The sequence below is a fragment of the Hyperolius riggenbachi genome, chromosome 1 (assembly GCF_040937935.1).
Source record: "Hyperolius riggenbachi isolate aHypRig1 chromosome 1, aHypRig1.pri, whole genome shotgun sequence".
Classification (NCBI taxonomy): domain Eukaryota; kingdom Metazoa; phylum Chordata; class Amphibia; order Anura; family Hyperoliidae; genus Hyperolius; species Hyperolius riggenbachi.
Genome location: NC_090646.1, coordinates 214,468,227 through 214,492,872, shown reverse-complemented (window position 1 = coordinate 214,492,872; position 24,646 = coordinate 214,468,227). Strand labels below are relative to the sequence as shown.

Below are 24,646 nucleotides of genomic sequence, written 5' to 3'. Positions count from 1 at the left end.
AAGCTTACAGATTGATGGCTTTCGCTGTTGTTACACTGATTGACTGTAATGAGGTCTCTTTGTTTATGTTTTCCAGCGTGTTGCGCGGAGGGAGGGGGGCGTGGTGGTCAGCGCTGTGTGTTACGTCCCACTTCAAGCACGAGGCCGGTCTGTTTACATTCCGACCATGTGACTTGGTGACGCTGACACCACAGGGGGCGGCGGCTACGCCGCGCGCTCGCAGCCACGGAGGTTTCCCATCAGGTCCGCCTCGTCAAGAGGCGTGACCTGATGACGTTCTCCAGCTCCTCTGGGCTGAGTGGTCGGCGTTGTGTGGAGACGAGCCTAGTGCGTCCGGCACTCTCCTCCCCCATTCCTGCGCATCACAGGCTGGTGAGCGTCTGCTCACATTTGAATATGAAAGACACAGTTCTCTATCAAGTCCGCCCAAGGTGGTGGTAAGTGATTGGTCGCCACAGGCAGACATCAAATGTGATTGGTTATCTCCATGTCTGTATGTGTATATAAATGTGTGATTTAGAGCATATGTTCAGACACTGACTTTGGCTTGAGAAAGGAGGGGGTCCCCTCCGAAACGTTGCTTCTTTTGTCAATGTGTCTTTTATAATAAAGAGCATTAATACAACTGATGGTGCTGGACTCTACGTTCTACTAAGCAATTGGAGACGGGAGTGCTACCTATCTTCTGGTCCAGGCACATCACCAGCACAAATACAGGTGTGCGATCCACAAGTACTTTCTACGTACAAATAAGTAATGGAACATTAGCAAAGAAAAGAGTCTAATTTTTATTTTGTTATATAGCCTTTTTTATAACATTGCATCATTCTGTCATATTTGTAATTACAAACCATTCACTGTATTTTAAACTGTGAAACCGAGCAGAGCTAATTACCCTTTGAACTCCCATGCAGTAAAACCTTATCTGAAGTTGTCTTTCGCTGTTTCTTTGATGTATAAGTGCTTCAGAAAACAGCACTGTAGCTGACCTAAGTTGGGTCTGAGAAGCTCTTTTGCATAGATAACTGGAGTGTAACGATTGGTGTCAGCACGCAGAGAGAATCTGATTATTGATGATATGCAGTATCACCAAGAATGCAGATATATACCCGATTATTGATGATCTGCAGTATCACCGATAATCAGATATATTGCTAACCTCTGGACACCTATAGATATGTGAGTGTTTGGTGTAACAGTAATACTTTGAGTGATGTACCTGCTGAGCAGGTGGTATACAATGTAGAGACACAGCTCTGGGAGCACAGGAACCTTCCAGCAGCCTGAGGCTCTCCGGGGGAAGGAGTCAGGCTGAAGACAGGAAGGGCCTAAGAGTGAGTGACACCTAAAGGGGGATGTCACTATCTGATCTGGAGACTATCTCTTAAGGGGAGAGATAGCTCTCGAGGTCGGGCACGCCGGGTCGGCAACACACTGACAGATAAAGTACAAAGACAGAAGGCTGATTCGGTGTCCAAGTCAAGCAGGGTCTGGCAATGGAATATCAGATATACGAGTTACCGAATCAGAAGACAGAGGAGTAGTCAGAAAAGCTATAAGTCATAACATATATCAAACAATGCCTATTCTGGGTGCAAGGTCCTTGGTCTCAGCACCCCGGAACTAGTCTGAAGAATACACCGATGATAATACAGTTCCCTAGACTGGGTACGAGGACCGTAGTCTCAGCACCCTGGAACTAGTCTGAAAGATAACACAGATGGTAGTACGGTTCCCTAAGCTGGGTGTGAGGTCCTTGGTCTCTACACCCTGGAACTAGCTTGAGGCACAACACAGATGACAACACAGTTCCCTAAGCTGGGTGTGAGGTCCTTTGTCTCTACACCCTGGAACTAGCTTGAGGCACAACACAGATGACAACACAGTTCCCTAAGCTGGGTGTGAGGTCCTTGGTCTCTACACCCTGGAACTAGCTTAAGCATAAACAGAATACAATTCAAATAATCTGGCTAAGTGCGTATTCCCAGGTCCACCTGGTTCAAACACACTGAAGGATCTGACTAGGTCTGAGTGCTTCCACGTAGTGATCGCAACGGCAGACAATTTGCAAGTGACCAGCAGGAACTATATATGGATTAGTGCTCTCCAGCACCACCCCTAATTGCTCAACCAATAGTATCCCGCTCAGGAGTCAGCTGATCGGCGTGGTCAGCTGACTCTTCCTGCTTAGTATAAGAATTCTGCCTCTCAGCGCGCGCGCGCGTGTATTCCTAAGCCTATGTGCACTAACAGACTCAGCCACACCAGACACACGCTGCCGCGTGCAAACCGCTGCGCTGGACGCGGAACCAGCCGCCTTACTGTTGTTGCATGCGGCGGCTTTTCCGCGTTCTGCCCTGCTACCAAACACACGCTTCCGCGTGCCAACCGCCGCACTAGAAGCGGAATCAGCCGCCTGCTCAGTAGCACCTGTGGCAGCTTTTCCGCGATCTCTTACATGGAGTTTCTTAACTCTTCCTGTACTGGAAACAATATGAGTCTCATATCTTTGCTACTAATGTTCTATTTCTTAGCTGTACTACACGTACATCCCACTATCTACCACTGTCTCTGCCTCAACCTTGTTACCACAAATACAAATTAAAAATAGCCTTTATTGGCAGGAATAAAATGATGCATATTGGCATTGTCCAAGCAAAAGAAAGAAGGGGGAAAATGAAAATGTTAGGTCCTGGGATGCAAAGGAGTGGTAGAGGTGTAATGGATAAGTATTCTGTGGACATTATGTGATTTGAGTTCATCCATGCTTCTCTCAGTCTGTGGCATGCTGTGACACAGAAAGCTACAATTCACTCTGGATTCCTGCACTCCCTGAACATTGTAGTGTTTCCTATTTCCCTATAAAACTTGTCTGGTATTAAGTCCATCCATTTTTTTTTATATTTGGAGCAATGCATTAGGAAGGGAACCTTTCCCTCATGGGTACCCTAACACAATCTGTTCTACTTGTGTTTGTATGTGTCTGTGTCAGCCACATGGTGTACATAGCAAAGAAATGTGGTTTCCTGTAACAGCTTGCATGCAACTTGTTAAGTACTCGTCCCTCCCACTGCAGAGAAGTCATCCTCATATGGGAGGAGACCTAACACTAACTAAATCCTAACCTATGCATATGCATAGCCTGGGTGCGCTACCAAGTAAAATAAAAAATTGCGCAAAAGGTTAATCAGCGCATCATCAGGCCGCCTCTGATTGGCCTATAATCAGAGGTGCGCTGAGCCCCCCAAGAAACTGCATAGGGGGATGACTTCTCCGCAGTGGGAGGGACGAGTACTTAACAAGTTGCATGCAAGCTGTTACAGGAAACCAACATCCTCCAGTGGTAGACTGGTTATGCGCATGCTAGGTGTGTATTCTATCCCACAAGTGAGGCTTGCACTCTTTTGCAGGTAGGCACTTATCTGTTTTTAAGTAGCGCTGTTCATTTCTTTGCTTATTTAATTCATTTTTGGTCAGCTGCTCCCACTTAGCAGCCTTGCTTTTGGTGTATATGCAGAGCTTCTGTTTGGGTTCAAGGTGCGTTTACAGTTTCTTGGGGGGCTCTGCGCACCTCTGATTGTAGGCCATTCGGAGGCGGCCTGGTGATGCGCTGATCCACCTTTTGCGCAAGCCACATGGTGTGATCACGTTGCCAAATCTCTTTAGCTAGAACATTATTGGTGGTTTGAGATGTTATATTTGTTTACTAATAGCAAGGAAAGTTAAGCAGACCTTTTCTTTTAGAGCCTTTATGAGTAGCTTAAAGTTGCACATTGGTATGTTTCCAGACCAAGGAAGGAATATTTGTCACCTCTACAAAGGGAAGTATGCAATCATGTACAGTACTGTGAAAGAGGGGCCCCTTTCTAACTTCTGATGAGAAGTGTCCATTTTTATGCTACATTTCACCAGGTTGTCTAACAGGCTGCCCTCTTTTGGTGCTAGCATAAGAGTTCATCTGTATAATGTAGGATGTTCACTGTTGTATTGAATACAGTTCATCCTGGTACTGATGAGTTTTCAATGGTGGAAAACCGTTCATTGATGTATATGTGGAAGAGATTTGGATTCTGGCTGTAGCTCTAACCCCTCAATCCTGTGGGAAATACAGTGTTTGGCAGAACCAAGATACATACTGAAATAGCCAATGCAAAAATAAGATGGAGAGAATAGGAGAGTGGGTGAGTCCTTGGATGTAAAGGTACAATACAGGTGTAATGGGTAAGCAATCTGTAAACATCATAGATTTAGCATTCATTCTTGCCCCCTCAGTCTATGCATGACATTCTGTGCAGCAATTTATTTCCACTGAGGATTCCTTCTTTTCCAGAAGAATATTGAGTTTCCTCTCCATTTAAGAAAATTAAGTCGAGGATGGAGTTGAAGCGGGTTTCACTGATTTCTGTATGTATGGAGCAGCGCAAAGTGGTCCTCATCCTTCAGAGTCCCCTGATCATACCGCACACATTGTCCTTTCTTCCTTGGTTTGCATGTCTGTGTTGCCCAAACCTGGTTTCCAGCAGGAAATCTAAGGTCTGTGTAGAGACTCAAGGTTTGCCTTTCTTTTGGATTCTAACTATTTTCCAGGCATTAGACTAGCTTATAGTCACTCTGCAAGGACTGATATATGGTTACCTCCTGAGAATTTGTTCTCTCCTCTATTCATTCACATAGTTCTCTTTTTTTCCTGGCTGTGGTCTATTTAAAACAAACCTGAAGTAAAAAAAAAAAACACCTTATGATATGAGTTATGTGTAGTACGTATAAGGAACAGAACATAAGTAGCAAAGAAAATAGTCTCATATTTTTATTTTACGTTATATATTTTTTTTTATTATAACATTGTATCATTCTGTCATATTTGTAGTTTAGAAACCACACTCTGTCCTTCAAGCTATAAAACAAAACACATAATTAACCTTTGAACTTTCCTGCAACTTTCCTGATCATTTCCTTATCTCAAACAGCCAACAAACAGTAAAGGCTTGTACACATGTCTGACTGAAGCCAACAACGGGTCCGTCGGCACCTCCCGCTGAGCGGGTTTTCAGCAGACAGTACAGCGTGTGTACAGTCTGTTGGCGGACTGATAAGGCTGTTTCTGAATGATCCGCCGACAATTCACTAAGCTTATCATCTGTCTTTAATAGCGTTTCTGAGCTGAGTGTAGTATTCACTAAACAATTTACCTCAGGCAAACTTAAACTTAACTCTTCTGTCTTTAATGCTGGGAATACACGGTTAGTTTTTGAGGTGATTTAGATGGTTTGATAGATATTTTCCGACACGTCCGATCTCCCTTGATTTCTGATAGAAGTAAATGGAAAAAGATAAGAAAAACAAGCAGAAGATAATCGACTGCAGAATTGAGCTGCAAAAACGGTAGGAGGAGAACCGCACGGCAGAAATGAAGAGTGTATTCCCAGAATAAGTTGAGGAGAGAGCTCTAAAACTAACGTTTCAATCCTTAAAATAACTACAGAATTCTAAAGTTAAAGGCAGACTGTTAATTAATTGCATGTGAAAATAACTACAGACGAGGTAACTTAACTACTTTAGGACCGCGGTGTTTGAAATCTACATCTTATTTTGGTGGGATCCTGGCTGACAGGGCGTAGATTTCAATCACCGTCTGCAGCGCGCATTTGCCGTTTCCGTCGCTCCCCGCCAATCGCAACGCTCACACCCAGAGTTTCTCGCCGCAGCTCACAGGCTCTGCCTGTCTCTATGACGTCAGAGCATGTGAGAGCCGGTCAGGAGCCGATTTAATTGGCTCCTGGCCGTGTCGATCAATGTCAGCCGCTCCCATTGACTTACATTGATAGACATGGTCAGGAGCCATTGAAAGCGGCTCCTGACCTGCTCACATGACTCTGCCATCATAGAGACGGCAGAGTCTATGTCCTGAGGATCCCGGCGTGCCGCGATTGTGGCGGGTATGCGCTGCGATTCGTCGGAATTTCGTCATTTTTGTACCAGTGGTCTCTGTTCCTTAAAGGGGAACTGAAGTAAGAGGTATACGGAGGCTGCCATATTTATTTCCTTTTAATCAATACCAGTTGCCTGGCATCCCTGCTGGTCTATTTCTCTGCAATAGTATCTGAATAACACCAGAAACAAGCATGCAGCTAGTCTTGTCACATCTGACTTTAAAGTCTGAAACACCTGATCTGCTGCATGCTTTTTCAGGGGCTATGGCTAATAGTATTAGAGGCAGAGGATCAGCAGGGCTGCCAGGCAACTGGTATTGCTTGAAAGGAAATAAACATGGCAGCTTCCATATACCTCTCTCTTCAGTTCCCCTTTAAGTGGGCAGAGACCACTGGTACTTAAGTGGTTAAGGACTGAAGTGAGATAAGATAACTCTCTCACTGTGAAAACTTATCTCTACATCTTAATAAGGCAAGATCGATGTGCGGTGGTAAGTTTTTTTTTTTCTTGCCTTATTATCACCAGCATGATATTAGTGAATTGAGGCCAATATCTCATAAGCTTATTTTTGCTTTTGGTTTGCTTTAATCCATGCACTTGTCTAAAGCCTCATCTTCACGTGTAGATGAGGCGGCGATGTGGCTTATCAATAGAGCCGCTAATGCGGCTCGGTTGAGAAGATCCGACAGGTCGGATCTTGCTACCGCCGATTCCCTGCTCGTTCCCCGCAAGGGTACAATGGCAGGGAATCGAGCGGAAGATGCGCGGGGACGAGCGGGTATCGAATCCGGCGGGCGAGCGTGGACGCGGAAGAGGCGATGGATCGGAGCCTCATCTACGCGTGTAGATGAGGCTTTAAAAATGAATCTGCTGTCACTCAGATCCAGGAGTAGTATTATGGGATTTAACCATCCTGGCGTTCTATTAAGATCGCCAGGGTGGCTGCGGGAGGGTTTTTTTAAAATAAAAAAAAAACTATTTCATGCAGCCAACTGAAAGTTGGCTGCATGAAAGCCCACTAGAGGGCGCTCCGGAGGCGTTCTTCTGATCGCCTCCGGCGGCCAAAAGTAACACGGAAGGCCGCAATGAGCGGCCTTCCGTGTTTTGCTTACTTCGTCGCCATGGCGACGAGCGGAGTGACGTCATGGACGCCAGCCGACGTCCTGACGTCAGCCGCCTCCGATCCAGCCCTTAGCGCTGGCCGGAACTATTTGTTCCGGCTGCGCAGGGCTCAGGCGGCTGGGGGGACCCTCTTTTGCCGCTGGTCACGATCAGGCAGCACACGCGGCTGGCAAAGTGCCGGCTGCGTGTGCTGCACTTTATTTCATTAAAATCGGCCCAGCAGGGCCTGAGCGGCACCCTCTGGCGGTAATGGATGAGCTGAGCTCGTCCATACCGCTAAGGTGGTTAACATGCCCTTATGGAAATTAGCAGAATGTCCCATTCTGCTACTTACTGTTTATTATGTTATTCCTGCAGCCTACATCATGGAAGAGAAGAAACTCTGGAAGCTGTAATTAGAGGACTATAGTGACACTGTCACCAGAATGTCAAATGTATTTTTAACATTTTTGTATGATACATTAAAATCAAAGAATCCTTTTAGCACAGTGATATATAAATTAGTAAGTAAATCTATTGAGAACAAAGTTTATAGAAACTAAAAAAAACAAAACATGACAGTCCACTTTGAACATCCTGAGACAGCGGTGTCCATAAGCATTCACGTATTCAAGTGACCCCAAAAATGCTGTATGGAACTTGCTAACAATATACTAAATTGCCATGCAAATAGCCTCCAAAATTATGATTGCAGCAGTTTTGAGGTAGGCTACACCTCCCCTGTCAGAACATGCTGCATTCTTGACAACATAATGATATCTCTATATTCATTGTTGACAGCAATGTACTCTGTGAAGCTGGATGAAAGGCTATCTTGTGCTTTGTGTGCTGAGAAATAGCTGAGAAATTACCAAAGACTAGTTATAATATTCTTCCTCAAACTTGTATACAGACTGTGTCCTAATGAACAACTATCAATGTAGCCAAATAAGCCATTACAATGGGCTCACTACAGTTTGCTGTGCAAGATATTTACATTTCTGGACCTTAGCTGACATGAAAGGAAACCTATAGTGAGAGGAATCTGAAAACAGCATACTACTGTAATTTGCGATTACAAAGATCCCAATTTCCTGTCTAGTGTTCTAGTATACTGGCTTCAGTAGTTTCTGCTTCACGAATATAAGTGTGTCAGAACACCTGATTTGCAGTAGTTGGGACATAGGACCAGCATGTCAGCTAGGCAGGTAGCATTTGTTAAAGCGGACCTGACTAAGCTCATAAGTTCTCTCTGCTCTAAAAGATACACAACAAAACAAAAAACATTTCTTTGTTACAGCTGATAAAAATCTTAAAATCAATCTGCACTATTTCTACTTCCTGATTCATGGAAGCAGACATATTGTTAACATCCAGTGCTTTCAAATTGGCTCATCTGCCATCTCTGCCATAGGCAGTCATGTGACACAGAGAGAGATCAGATTACAACTTGTGATTAGACATAAATGAGGGGGAATTGGACAGGCTAAAACCTTCTAAATACATACAGGGTGCATTTCTCTCTGTTTTTTTTCTGTCCTGTGCAAGAGTTCAGGTCCACTTTAAGAGGTCATACAAATTGGCAGCTTTTGTAGTCTTCTTGCTACAGGTTTTTACAGTCACACTTGTACTTTCCCATACACAATGAAGTAAATGCAAATCAATGCATGTTTCAGTTGCTTTTTTGGTCTTTAAAACCTAACAACTGTACCCTTTCCCAGACTTAATGGGTGGAACTGGCTGAACAGATCTTTTATCACGCACCAATTTATTTTAATAGGGGTTTTCTGGTTTTTAATTTTGTCTGTTAGGGTAAAACAAGTAGTAGTGGTTAGGAAGAATTAGATGATTTGGATTTTTGTTTCTGACCGACATGCTCTGTCACAGCTTATCAGCAAGTGGCGATATCTCCAAAATGACAGGTTGACTTCAGACAAGAATTCCATTCACCCTAATCTGATGTGTCCTAGAAATAAAACTAACTTTTGCCCATAGATAGTGTAAGGGATTAGTAGGTAGCGGGGTGCTGAGCTCCCTGGGATGAGCTTGAAACACAGGCACAGCAGGCTCCAATGGTGTTCAACAGCAAAACGTGGTGTTTATTTACAGCTTTATACACTATATACAGGCAAGTAGTAAAAATTGTCAATACAAAACAGTAAATGAAATCCTGCCACTCAGGCTGCTAGTCTAAACACAGGTAACTTCCCTGTCTAAGCCACTGTGAAGAGCCTAACACTCCCTACAGTATTATAACTTTCAGTCCAAACAAAGTAGCTTTCCAGATTACCTTGCCTTGAGCAAGCTCTCCTGACCTATCTAGGTCCTCCCCAGGCAGAGAGCAACTACAAACTGACAGCCTGCAGCCTATCAAGGTTTTTTTTTTTTTTTTTTTTTTTTCTGCAGGAGATCCAGCCCTGCTTAAAAGCTGGCCTGGATCAAGGGAACAGGGATGCAAATGACCTGAACCTGGGTGAGACATAAATCCCGTCCTGGACTTTTCCACCCAAATCCTCCCGATATCTGTCACAATAGTCAAATGTGTGAAGACACTCTGGACAAATGCAATTCACTTTTACTCCTGTGTGATCTCCTAGAGCAGTGGTTCTCAAAATTTTTCGGATGAGGGCACCCTTGGCTTTTGAATTGTTCTCGAGGCACCCCTATGTGCCATCGATCTTCCCCCGCTTCCCAATCCTTCATTTTGGTCAGTTTGCCACTAATTGATTAAACAATGATTGCTGTGGCTCACTACATCACAGATAACGAATATAAATTTTAATAAATTGATGCATGAGAGCCATCCCCCTGCCCTCAGGTAACTTCATGAGTGGTACCCAAGAGCAACCCCCAAGGTAAAAACGGGGTCTGAAGGTAACTCCCCAGCATACATCATGTGTGGGCCTGAGAGAAAACCAGTAAGTGCCCCCCCCCCCCCCACCAGGAAACGTGTGGGCCTGAGATCGCCCCCACGTGGGGACTTAAGGCAACCCTTACAGAAACCATGTGGGCCTGAGAGAAACCCCCCTGACAGAAATGTGTCCTGCACCTTGGATCGCCACCAACCCCCTGCCCCCACATCACGCCACACACGGGGAAATGGTTGTGAGCCGAACTTATCTATGAAGTCACTAACTCACTATGAAGGTGTGAGCATAACTTGTCTGCCGTCACTATGAGTCTCAGCCAGAAATGAGCAGCACGGCTCAAAGTCCGGAGTGGGACGGCTCTGATTGTTCTGTTCTTCTACACCCACCCACCAGTGAGCAGCAGACCAATCAGAGCTGTCCACTTCGTGACAGAGGGGTGGCGCTGCTCTGACATCTCTGCTGGGCAAAGAATTCAGACGAACCGGTGTGTGTCAGCAAGTGCTGACAAAATAATGCATTGTTAAAAAAAAAAGCTGCGCAGGAACTGTGGCACCCCTGGGATGTGCTCGCTGCGCACAAGGGCGCCGCTGCACCCACTTTGAGAACTGCTGTCCTAGGAAATAATTTTCCTCTTTTCTTTAAAATAACTTTGCAGCACTTTACAACTGAAAAAGTATCAAAAAGTAGGTAAGAAGGTACTATCAAAATTATTTTGAGTATTTTCTTGCTTGCTGGTGGTTTAAAAGGCATTTTATGACGAGGTGTAAAAATATCACCTGGGAGAAAACTCAGGAGAAAAAGTGAATTGCATATGGGCCTGAGTTTCTTTCGAAAGATTCATAATTGTATAGATGATTTAAATACTTACTGCCTCAGGCAGAGTATAATATAGTAAGAAGTGCTTTATTGAAATTCTTGCAGTCTACCCAATAACTACAGTACTTCCCTATTGGCTTTGAGAGATCGCTGTGTAATATGTTACCTGCTTTTACCTGTTGTTGTGACCTTTGGAGGGAGGGGTAGAACTTAATGGACCCACTGTTCTGGTTGTTAGGTTGTTATGAGATGTTTATATCACATATTTTAGTTATTACATACATGTAAAGTGCTGCTACATAGCAAATAAGAATTCCTGTTTCATTTGAAACTGCAGTCTAGGTAACGCACTAATGCTGCCTCTCAGGAAATTTTTTTTGATGGTTATTTCTCCTACTTAATCAGCAAAGTGGACATACTTATTGTGATTTTTGTCTGTCGGTTTTGAACATTTACGGTATATGTTCCTGTTCCTTGCTGTATATTACCACATTTTCCTGTGACATATTTTGTATGTAAACATTTTTACTTTTTACAAATAAAGAATTAGAAAAAAATCCTTTCAGTCATCCTGTGTCAAATCCCAGATATCTGACTTGCACAATTTATGTACTCTTTGCTAACTGCCACACCTGGCATTAGGATATTAACTTGATATACAAACAGTATAGTAAATTTCTAAACCAGCTATTTAGAACAAAAGGCACTTGCAGTGATAATCTTCAAATAGTTGTCCCTGATTGTTTTGGATAACCATTCCCCATACAAAAGCATGTTCTGCTTTATGGAGGGAGATGCAACAATTTAGTAGCAGGTCCCATCATAAACAAGCTGTCGGTGGATGTTAGGGAACATCGGAACATACTTGGACCCTAAAAAAAGTTTCAGGTGACCTAAGTTGCACGCTTACAGCTTTTGAGGGTTGGCTTACCCAGTTACACTTTTATCTTTAGGTGTAACAACATATGGGAAATTTTCACTATTATCCTCAGCGCTGAATATCCAAACATCAAATGGTAATAGTTGCAGTCACCCCGTGCTCCAACAGACAGACAGGGGACCGTCACCAAATGAACACATCAATTCACTGTTAGTGCGTACTAAAATGCATTCAAATGGTACTCACATCAAGGGCCTTTATTACAAGGGACCCGTCACTTTAAAACAGCATATAATGCATATCCAGTACTTCTATAGATCAGATCAGTTGTAGAGTATTGCTCAGCAGGGCTGTGGAGTTGGAGTCGAGGAGTTGGAGTCGGGGTAATTTCGGGCACCTGGAGTTGGAGTCGTTGATTTCATAAACTGAGGAATCGTAGTCGGATGACTTTTGTACTAAATCCACAGCCCTGTTAAGTATTAGACTAACGGTGTGTACACACGCACTACGGCCGCCAACGACTGGTCCGTCAGACCCTCCCGCTGGGCGGACTTTCAGGCGACAGTAGCGCGTGTGTACGCACTGTCGGTGGACTGATAAGGCTGTTTCTATACGATCCTCCGGGCGGATCGCTCAGAAACAACCTTATCAGTCTGCCGACAGTGCGCACACATGCGTTACTGTCGCCTGAAAGTCCGCCCAGCAGGAGTTTCTGACGGACCCGTCATTGGCGGCCATAGTGCATGTGTACACACCTTAAGGAGTCTGAGTCGAAGGAATTTTGGGTACCCGGAGTTGGAGTCTGAGTCATGGTTTCATAAACTGATGAGTCAGAGTTGGAGTCTGAAGATTTTTGTACCGACTCCACAGCCCTGTTGCTCAGTCTCCACAGCTCTACCAGTTTTGGCGTTGCACCATCCTCAGGAGCATTGCATTGATGTGTTCATTTGGTGATGGTCACCTGTCTGTCTGGAGCACGGGGTCACTGCAGCTATCACCATTTGATGTTTGGATATTCAGCGCTGAGGATAATAGTGCAAATACCTTTTGACCAGAGTGGATTTTGGTGACCTTGGCAGCTATTGCCAGACCCACAGCCAGTGGGTATTAAGGAGGACAGCGCTGTATGGTTTGAAAAGAAGTGAACATATGGGAACGTTTGTGCATGTGGTATGGTGCTGCTCTAAGTCACAGAAATTTTGGCGGGAGATTATGGAGTTTACGGTGTGTCCAGAAATCGTGAGCATTTTATTATTTGCTCGCTAAAAGGGGGTTTGCGGATCTTGTGTACTCATGGCCAGTGAATGTGCATTTCAAACAATGTATATACCTTTTTGTTTCAGGGTAGCCAACTGATCATAGTCTTCAAAAATCGCACCTTTCATTTAAATGACCACTATTACAAAAATTGTATAATGTAAAATACACGTAAACACATGCAACAAATGGTCCCATACACGGTACAATAAAAATGTTTGATTTTCCTGCTTATTTGACCAAGATGATCAAATTGAATGTCAAAAAGAATCTCTTTTATTTGATCAAGAAAAACAAACAATTATCGCCTTTTTTCGATAAAAATCTGAACGGACATGTTGGAAAAATCTTTATATTCGATCTAACGGAATAATTGAATGAAATTATCTAATCGAAAAAAAAGGAATTTTTTTTACCATATATGGGCACCATACAGTGCCCATACATGGTACAATATGTATGGGCACTGTATGGTGCCCATACATCATACATAAAGTACCTTTTTTTCATAGAGTTAAATGAGCTATACATTTCTTTCTCCTATGCTGCTGTCACTTGCAGTAGGTAGTAGAAATCTGACAAAACTGACAGGTTTTGGCCTAGCCCATCTCCCCATGGGCTATTCTTAGGGCTTTCTTCATTTCAAAAGCACTTTGAGAATGGCAAACAGGTGTGTGTGGGGGGGATGCATGGAAAATTGAGGCTCTGTAATTACAGAGTATTACAGTATATTGAGGATATTATTATAAGCAGTAATACAACGTGGGCACTAAATGAGGACATTATGATTGGACACTATTTTGGGAGGGTTATACTAGCAGGCTTAAAAGGAAAGGGGGGGGGGGGGTAACATGTGGGAAACCAATGAAATGGAGTGCAAATACAGTGGCTGTCACTTTGAAGCAAATACAGTTGCTGTTACTTTGAAAGTGGATTGACAACCATGTTTGATTTTTTTTTTCCATAGAAGGCAATGGCAATACATATAGGGGGAAAAATTATTATTATTATTATTTATTGTATTTATAAAGCGCCAACATATTACGCAGCGCTGCACAATAGATAAACGGGTTAACATACAGGTAGAACATACAGAAACTCACAACAAAACAAGATCATGCAAATGATTTGATGACAATACAGTGTCATAGGTCAAAATAGAGACTGTTCGAGTCTGCAAGAGGGGTGGTTGTGAGTAAGATTGCATAATCAAGCTGGATACATTAAGGAGGAGGGCCCTGCCAGAGGCTTACAATGTAAAGGGTGGGGTGGAGACACCCCTCTTTTGAGAGGGGGTCTAACAGAACATATTATGGTGCTGGTGTAGGGGGGTATGCGAGCATGAAGAGGTGAGTCTTGAGAGCTTGTTTGAAGGTATTAAAAGTGGGGGCGAGTCTGACGGCTGGTGGGAGCGAGTTCCAGAGAGTAGGGGCAGCCCTGGTGAAGTCCTGCAATCGTGCGTGTGACTGAGTTATGTGTGGTGCGACTAGGCACAGGTCATTGGAGGATCAGACGGGGCGGGCTGGTATGTGCCTGTGGACCAGATCAGAGATGTAGGTCGGGCAGGTCTTGTGCACTGATTTGTAGGCCAAGCACAGGATTTTGAAATTGATCCTAAAGCTGATGGGGAGCCAGTGTAGTGCTTTACAGAGTGGAGTTGTAGAGGCGCTGCGGTGAGAAGAATGTATCAGTCTGGCTGCCGCATTCATTACCAATTTAAGTGGGTCAGTACGGTTAGAGGGGAGGCCAGATAAAAGAGAATTGCAGTAGTCTAGGCGGGAGATGACAAGGGCGTGGATAAGGAGTTTAGTGGTGTCAGGGGACAGGTAGGAGCGGATCTTGGAGATGTTGCGGAGGTGGAAATTGCAGGATCTGGAAATACCTTGGATATGGGCTGTAAAGGAAAGTTCTGAGTCCAGAGTAACGCCTAGACAGCGGGCTTGGGAGGTAGTGTGGATAGTAGTATTTTCAATAGTGACGTGCAGCTCTGGGAGGGGTGCAGCTGTGCGGGTTGGGAATATTAGAAGCTCAGTCTTATCCAAATTAAGCTTTAGGTACCTGGCAGCCATGCAGGAGGAAATGGATGTGAGGCAGGCAGAGACTTTGTCCATGGTAGAGGAGGAAAGATCTGGGGTGTGGAGATATATCTGGGTGTCATCTGGCATACAGGTGGTAATTGAAACCCATGGAGGAGATGATTTTGCCGATTGAGGCAGTATAGAGTGAGAACAGTAGTGGTCCTAGGACGGAACCTTGAGGAACACCAACTGAGAGGGGTGTAGGAGTGGATGAGGAGCCATTGAAAAATGTTGTGAAGGAGCGGTTGGAGAGGTAGGAGGAGATCTAGGCTAAGGCTAGGTCCTGAATGCCCATTAGCTGCAGGGAGTGGAGGAGGAGGGAGTGGTCGACAGTGTCAAATGCCTCTCTTTGCTTAAAATTGGACATTATCAATAAATAGCCTTCCATGTTATTAATTAACTGGTCAGAAAAGGAAGTCTTCAGAAAGGTTTGATCTGATAATGAAAACAGAATTGGACACTTTCTGGCACAGTTTAGGTATCGGGCATGTATCTGTAAACAGGATGTGCACTGTTTACTGAATGGGACGCAATTCATGTGCTTTCAATTGTTTTAATGGTTTTTGTCTATGATATCTTGTAATTAACTAAAAAGAAAAAGGCTGGGTTCACAGTGGTCAGTTGCATAAAGTAAACAAACACAGACCATTAATATCGCACTTTTTTCCTGGCAGACTCAAAGCGCCAGAGTTGCAGCCACTAGTATGCGCTCTATAGGCAGTAGCAGTGATACTACTGAACAGGTGCTGGCTTACTGAACAGGCAGAGCCGAGATTCGAACCCAGGTCTCCTGTGTCAGAAGCACTGCAGAACCATTACACTATCCAGCCACCACATGTTATGAGTGTGAACTGCAATGGATACTGGACATAGACTTTAATACAAAGCCTGCATGCAGCGAGCTAGGATAGCGTTATCCCTAATGCAGTACTGTAAACAGGCCCATAGAATTGTATGGGCAACGAGTTGACAAGCAGGATTGTTCTGCAACTTGCCTAAGCACTGTGACTTATCCCAAAATAAAATGTTTAAGAAAGTTGTTCTATTTTTTTGTCACGTGTCATGTCTGATTATACACAAATGGATGGCTTTTTTGTTTTCTCAGTTTTTCAGCAGATAATTTAGGTCAGTAATGGTTACCACTCCTGAATATTAAATTGAATTTAGACGGTCTTGTTTTTATTTATAACTTAAATAATGGTCTTTTTTTTTATAACAGGATCGTTTTCCTTTTCCGTCCTCTCTGGAAAAATCATGCTACGTGAAATCTACTATATTACTGAAGACATGTCCATTAGGTATGTGTTCATTCTTAGAACCTGTGTGGGATTTCTTATTTTGGAGCCTCACGTGAGTTTCTGCTAACTGGAAAAAGTTTATGAATAATCTTTTTAAGCAAGAGATTATATAATGAATAAAGCACAAATCATTGTCTAATAAAAAGTTTTGGGAAAATTCTTGAGCTTTTTATAAGGTGAGGTTGAGACTGAAAGACAAAGAGTTGGCTTGAGGAGGTTGCTTGAAGGGAAAATAAGGTTGTATTTTCATATAACCTATATGTATTTGTGTGAAATAAATAAAAAGCTTTGATCATAATGTAAAAAAAAACCATAATGCTGGGATGCAACTTAAAAGAGGTCATATTTCTGGGTTGTACAGTAAATGTGTGAGCACCTATACAATATAGGTTAACTAACTTATTTTAAAGAGAAACTCCAACCAAGAATTGAACATTATCCCAATCAGTAGCTGATGCCCCCTTTTAAATGAGAAATCTATTCCGTTTCACAAACAGACTATCAGGAGGTGCTGTATGACTGATATTGTGGTGAAACCCCGCCCACAAGAAGCTCAGAGAACAGTGGTACTCCTGGGAGTTTCCTGTCTGTGAACCTTGTTGCATTGTGGGAAATAGCTGTTTATAGCTGTTTCCAACTGCCAAAAAAGCATGCAGCAGCTACATCACCTGCCGACAGTAAAAATGTCACCATGTAATACATGTCAGAATGTAAATCAGGGATTTAAAAGATTTTACAATGGGCAAACACAGACCAAATCATTTATACATAATTATTGTAAAAATGGGGGTTCCTCTAACTCATTAAATCATTAATTCTCCCAGAGCCAGTTATATGGGTTACAAAATCACTGTTAACCTCAATATAGATTTGTAACAGTTACCCCCTCATTGAAATAATTACAACACTTAGGACTTTTTCCCAGAAGGACGTTGCGTTTTGATGCAACGTTAAAGTCGCAACACAAATTAGTATGCAATGCCCCAAAAAAGTTGCAACGCAACTTAATGCAACGCAACTTATGGTCGCATACAGTAGAGCATACAGGCAACGAAAAGAATGCTTCCAAGTCATTGCTGAGCATGTGCAAACAGTCCAACGCAGCTAATAATGTGTATAACACACAGCATGCAGCACCTTCTAATAACACCACACGTTACACACAAACGCAACGTGTGCACTGTGAATGTCGCACAGACTTAGTATTACTGTGCGTTAGTCTGCGTTGAAACATTTTCTAACGTGCGACTTTTACGCCACACTGTGAAAGAGGCCTAAGACTAGAATCTTTTTATGTAAAAATATATTCCTCAAGTTACAAACAAGAATATACAAAAATGGTTATAATCAGCATTCAAATGAAAAGATTGAGATACGTTGGAAAAGTATTAGTTGTCAAAAGGACATTAGCAAAAATATCAGTACATTACCAGTCCCTCTGTTCCTCTCTCTCTTTCTGTCTCTCTCATTTCATTTTCTATATTAAGCAGCCCTCACTCAATCTAAGTTTCCACGTTTATACTATGCAATGGACTTTTCCCTCCCTGACTTGCATATGTATGCATTTAGCCTTGTCCATCACCAGACTACTTTCAGTTTCTGGTAACAGACTGTCTACTTTCATTTTCCTATTTTCCCCCACTTTTTTCTTTAAATATGAGTCAGTCAGGAATTCACCTGATTAAGCCATAATTCCCACACTGCCAGGCAAAAGCAGAAAATGTTTTCACAAGCTATTTTACACCATTAAATAAATCAATTATACAGTATTTCAACAATGATATTATGACATCTTGAAAAAAGACAAATCCTAAAGCAAAAACCATGAAAAATAAATAAATATGTATGGATAAGTGAAACCAACAATCTGTTTATCTGCTAGCTTCATGTGAATTGAGGCGTCGGTGCACATTTATGTGTTTGTATTATCAACCACTGTCATTGGAAATTATACATCTGCACAACAAAAAATAAACATGCTGCGGTTTTAAAAACACAGTGCGACACAAATGTCCAAACAAATGTGTGAACTAATAAGGCTTTCTTGTGAAAATGTATACCGTGAATTTTAAAGTCATTGCCTGTGCGCTCAAACCCACATAATGTGATAGAGCCCTCATTATGTAATAACTTTTCATACATTCCCACTATCTACAGCGTCATACACATAAAATATATAATGCTCATAGGCAGGTTGGGGGGGGGGGGGGGGGGGGCAGGGTTACTGGAGCCCAGAATCCCCCCCTAAGACAAGTGCCAGCGCAGTGTCTGGGGACAGGCACAAGTTGAGAACTAGAATGTCTGCAGGCATCCTGTGGCTCACAGGTGCTTCTGCCTGCACCGTCTTTCCTGGCTACAGTTGACTTTGGATGTAGCAGCAGTATGTGTACAGAGCATGGAGTAGATCTGGGGAACTTGACTGAGCACAGAACCAGGTATGAACACCACCCTGTGTCCCTGCTGTGTGCTAGTAAAGAAGGAAGTTGCAGAAGGCTTAATTTCTACCTTCATTACAGATGTCAACAGTCCTCATTATTATCTGTATCCACTGGCTCCTTTAACACCAAGCTGAATATGCTGCAGAGGCCAGTGGATATAGATAACAGTGTTTACAATCAGCTGGCTTCTGTAGTGATAGGAGAAGAAGCACTAAAGGAGGTCTGGACGGCTGTGCCAGCTGAATACTACCTGGTCCTGGCTGCCCATGTGATAGTCCTCTTAAAGGAAACCTGAGACTGTATGCAATGCATAATTTATACTTATGATGGGCCCCCTTGCCGTCCTCCTCGGCCACTCTTTTCCCATTCTCCGCTCCCATAAATTGGCCAGTCGCAATCCACTGCGCATTGCGTGACCCCAATGTGCTAAACACCCATTTTCTGTGAACCCATACACTGTACACCTACCCATAAACAATATGCTCTGTACAATTTCCCATGCACTGTACAACCGTACACTATGCTCTCTCATGAACTGTAATTATGTGTGCTGTTAACTTTTTTACCAACTTTATACACACCTACTTGCTCTACACCCACACAATATACTATTATCCATACACTTTACACATGTTCTGTGTGCTTACTGATGTGCTGTGTAGACACACACACTGTATATTTTAGCACACGCTGTGAACCTGCTCTGTACATTTACCCATGGGAGACACTTTAAAAAATAATTTTTAGGAGGAGGAGGATAGATACAATTGTTTATTTTCATCTCGTATGTGCTTTAAGCTTACACATGCATTATACGCCGATGCTTAGCACACTATCAGGGTTGGCTGTACATTTTGGCCACCTATGGTCACAGAAGTTCTGGCATGTTAAACCTGCATGTGCATTGAGATTTACGGGTTAATTCATCGAATCACAGCACAAGTGTACCCTGGCTGGGCTAGGCGCTCCGGAGGGAGCATAGAGAGCTTTCTGTGCTCCAGGGATGGTAAGCCTGCGTTTGTGAACCTGTGATGATCACCTCTCAGCACACTGGTGTGTGTGTATAGGCTCATGCCTATTGTGCCTTGTGCTAGGCCTGGCCTTCACGGTAAGAACATGCGCTGTACACTTACCCATGTGCACATTTGCTGTACATTTATCCATTAGCTGCTCGCATATCCCTTGCCCACTAAACAACTCACTGTGCTGTGCAGTGACCCACTCTCTTTGTAAGGACGTGCGCTGCCTACTAACCCACTCATAAGCACATGAGCTGTATACTTAAAATTAAAATCTAGCTTTGTTTACAGACATATATAAGCATTGCTTAGTAGATTACTGTGTGTTTTGCTTTAAAGTGGATAATTGCAAAAGGTGTAGTTATAGTGCTGTTCTGGTTTATACAATGCAATAAGTGCTTTTTGTTTCACTCTGCTGTTTGATTTCTTACTACTATTTATGTGCATAAACAGTGCTGATCGTTTTTGCAGAAATTTAGGGGAATACCTTTGAACAGGTTGCTTTATATTGTGTAGGTACACTCTGCAGAGACAGACATTTTATTTCTGTTACACTTGCTGATCTTGAATCCAAGGATTATGAATGTTTTCACAATCCTCTATGTGCCCTGAATTCTTGTAATCTGAAAAGCGTGATGCTTAGTTTAACAATGACAGCAGCCCTGTCCAAAGATACTGCTGTTGCTTCAGATTGTGTGACCGCATTTTTAGAACACAATTTTAAGCAACTGAAGACCAATTCACACAAAATGTAGCGTTCAGCCATTCTGCTAAGCTATGAGATGGCTCATTCATATTTATCCATACCAGGTTCCAGCAAATCAAAAAAGAAATAGAGATTTTAATGAACTTGAAATGAAAAGAAGTACCGTAGTAAATTCCTCTATTTGAATCAATTAGAATCATGAACGTCTTAAAGTGGACCTCCACTATAAATTCCAAAGTGAAAAAGAGCCTGAAAAACACTGACTGCCCCCTCCCTTACCCCTTTTTGTTTTTTACCAAGTGCAGCAACAGATGACTACTTTATTAAGCTGCATGGGAGCATTGTGTCAGCTCTGAAATACAACATGCTATGGCTGGTACTGCTTTACTTCTTCATTACTGCATTACTGGCTTCCTTGAAGTTCTTCGACAATTTGTGTTACAGTAGCTCTTCAATGGAATTAGACCAGACTTCTCTCCCAACTTGCATTAATGAGCCATGACTAATCATGACCCCAGTGTAAAATGTGAAGCTTTTTACCTTCCTTGGACCACTTTTGGGAGGTATTAATCACTGCATATTGGAGCCACCACAGCACAACTGCTATTTTGCCATAGTTTGTCCTTTGTCACTCTTTCATATCTTTATGACGGTTTTTCCTTCCTGCTTCCAACACGTCCCCTTCAAGAACAGACTGGTCCCTGAGATAAATCCCTTTCCTGTTCATAGTTATGACTTCAAAATATTGTAATTACAGAGGTCCCTGCTACACAGGCTTGCTTTCTTTGACTCGAGTTCCACTTTAATGGTATAAACCTGCATTTTCCTTCCAGTGTCTGGCAGCTATCACTACTGTGCCCTTGAAGATGAATTAAAATTGCTTGCTTTTAGTTTTCTTGTGGACAGACAGGGCAGAATCAGGGCTGTTTTTCAGCTCCAGTGGAAGAAGAATGAAATCTGGCTCTGTTATACCTTGCTACACGCACAGTTTTCACATTTTACTTACAAAAACATCAGTATGATCTGTGGAGAGAGCAGGATGAGTGAATGCAAGGGATTAATTGTAATGCATGTCATTTTTGTGTTTTAGAATACAAGATGGATTTATTATATTTCGCTGGTGGAAGATGTATAACCCAAAACAGAAACAGCATGGTAAGTGTATAAAATATCCATGATAACTTGTAAAAGAACTATATAATCATTGCCTGTCTCATTAAATTAACTTTGTATGTCTTGATTATGAACCCTACTATATATGCAGCCTATTCAGGTTGTATTAAAAAAAAGATAGTGATGTTAGCAAAGTCATCAAGAGCAATATGATATTGCTTAACATTGGCAAGCCGGTACTCAAGATATCACGCATATGAAAATGGATGACATATTATGATACATACAAGGACAGTCCAGGGTGCAGAATTAATCACGTCTTGATGGATCAGTGATATACACAGTGCCAGATGACCTGTGTGCTGGCTGATTGTGTGTGCTTCCCTGTACCCAGGGTCATATGAAAGTAATTACAATCATAGTATATGCTATTCCATGCAAATACAGCTAATTACAGAGAGAACAAGCCAGGTGCTGGTTCTGGTAGCGAAGTTGATTATATTGACTTCACTGCTAGTGCATTCAGCATGAAGTGTCCACGTTTTGCAGAAGTTTGCCATATTTGCTTAGCCCATGCTGTGATTTTCCAGCCCTCTCATAGGCTAAGGGAACAGCAAATCCTACCACTAATAGTTTGATAAAAACATTGGATTTCAGCCAGATCTGATTTTTGTTTGCCTAGGAACTGATGAATAATTTTCTTGCTGACTGGAAAATGATTACACAGGGAACACAGGGATAATCAGACGGTCACACGCGGCTGCCAAAAATCATTTTCTACCAGTTGTGATCAGCTGGTAATTTAAAGGGGCACTACTGTTGGTTTCTGGGATAACCCTAGTAGCATGTTTCTAATAGTAAGACAAACACTTATTAGGTAGTGTATCTTGTTACAAATGCCGGCTGGATAGGATAATGTATAGCACCTCTTAGGCCCCGTTCACACTGCACGCGTTTCCAGCCGCGTTTTGGAAACGCGTGCAGGTGGCCGACACGCACGACATCAGACATTGCATAGAGTGCAATGTCTGATGTTCACACTGCATGCGTTCCGGACCTGTGCGGTCCGGGAACGCATGCTGCACGCATTTTTTGTAAAAACGCGTGGCTTTCCCATTCACTTTTCAGTGATGGGATCAGGCACGCAACGCACACAAACGCGGATGTCGTGCGTTTGCATGCGTTGCGTTCCGCATGCGTGGCCATCCGCGTTTGTGATGTGAACGGGGCCTTACAGATCTTGGCGTCACTAGAAAGCGACCTCCTTCTCTGTTCTGCTGTAAGCGTTTTCTTTGCGTGTGAGTGTGAGTGTGAGTGTGTGTGTGTGTGTACAGGCTTTTATCTCACACATGGGGAGTATAGAAATAGCTGTTACAGCCGAAGGATGTCACTTCTCTCTAAATGACACCTGGATCTGTAAGAGGTGCAATTAATTAATTATCCTATACAGACGGCATTTGTTACCAGATACACTATTTAAAGAGATACTGAAGCGGAAAAAAATATATGATATAATGAAAATATTCTCATATTTTTATTTTCAGGTATATAGTGTGTTTTCTAACATTGCATCATTCTCTAATATGTGCAGATTACACAACACTCTGCATTCAAAATGATTCTTTCAGAGCAGCCTGTGAACTAATGACCTCTCCTCTAGCAGATAAAAAGAAAACTGTTCACTTACAGTTGAGATAATAAAAGTCAGAAGACAGCCCTCTACACGACTTTGAAAGTCGTAGAGATGTAATGGCTTTTTTGCATAGAGATAACAACTGGAGTTTCTTAACTCTTCCTGTACTGGAAACAATTACAATGATGTATCTGATCTTAATGTTTTATTTCTTAGCTGTGCTACACATACAAATCATAATATCATAATTTTTTTTTCGCTTCAGTGTCTCTTTAACCATTTCCGCAGCCCGGACGTGAAGCTCACGTCCGGGCGGCAGCTCTGCAGCGCTCCCGCGCTTGGGCGCGCTCCCGCCCGCGATCGCGGGCGCGCCCCCGCATCCCCGCTGTGCTGCCCGGTAGCCCTGGGATCAGTGAAAGGGAACATGGTTCCCGATCACCGATCCCTTTCCCCCGCAGAAAAACCGAAGCGCTCACCTGTGAGGCTTCAGTTCTTCTGCCCGGAGAGAGTTTCGCATCGCCCTTGTACTTCCGCTTAGCAGGAAGTACAAGGACGGAAAACAAAAATTAAGGTGGCCATCTTGTGGCCAAATAGTAAAACTACAGCTACACATTTTAAACATTACAATTTACACAGATAACAACATTAAAAATTAACTGTTTATGCCCCACACCAAAATATTCCCCAAATAAAAATTTTAATGAAAAAAAAAAAATTACAATAAAAAAAAAAAGACATAAATAGTTACCAAAGAGTCTGAACTTTTTAAATATGCATTTGAAGGGGGTATACTACAAACATTTTTTAAATTATAAGCTTGTAAATAGCGATTAACGCAAAACGGAAACAATGCACCTTTATTTCCAAATAAAATATTGTCGCCATACATTGTGATAGGGACAACATTTAAATGGTATAATAACCGAGACATACGAGCAAATAAAATACATAGGTTTTAATTATGGTAGCGTGGATTATTTTAAAGCTATAAAGGCCGAAAACTGAGAAATAATGAATTTTTTCCATTTTTTTCTTATTAATCCTGTTAAAATGCATTTACGGTAAAGTGGCTCTTAGCAAAATTTACCACCCACAGAAAAGCCTAATTAGTGGCGGAAAAAACAAGATATAGATCAATAAATTGTGATAAGTAGTGATAAAGTTATTAGCGAATGAATGGGAGGTGAAAATTGCTCCGATGCATAAGGTGAAAAATCCCCGCGGGCTGAAATGGTTAATACTGTATGTGTTTCTTTTACTATTAGAAACCTGCTACAAGGCGCTACTACTGTTATCCCAGTTGCACTAAATTTTGCTGTAGTGCCCCTTTAACCACTACTGGACCACCAGTATTATTAAAACATCCAGTTGTTCCCTGTTAATGGACCAATGGACGTTTTTAAAATGTCCAGTGTTTCTAACGCTGAGGTCTGAGGCCTAAGTCATTTGAATTTTTTTTGTGCCAAAGTGAAAAAAAATGTAAAAAAATAAAATTTTCAAAGTTAT

General features: G+C 42.5%; 1 protein-coding gene across 1 annotated transcript in view; it reads left to right on the top strand.

Annotated features, from left to right (window-relative positions):
- BLTP1 (bridge-like lipid transfer protein family member 1) overlaps positions 1 to 24,646 on the top strand; it is a 399,009-nt gene that overhangs the window by 34,161 nt on the left and 340,202 nt on the right. The window contains exons 4-5 of the mRNA XM_068280272.1: positions 16,153 to 16,231; positions 21,485 to 21,549. Of these exons, the coding sequence (XP_068136373.1) occupies positions 16,153 to 16,231; positions 21,485 to 21,549 (144 nt within the window). The remainder of the gene's footprint in view (positions 1 to 16,152; positions 16,232 to 21,484; positions 21,550 to 24,646) is intronic.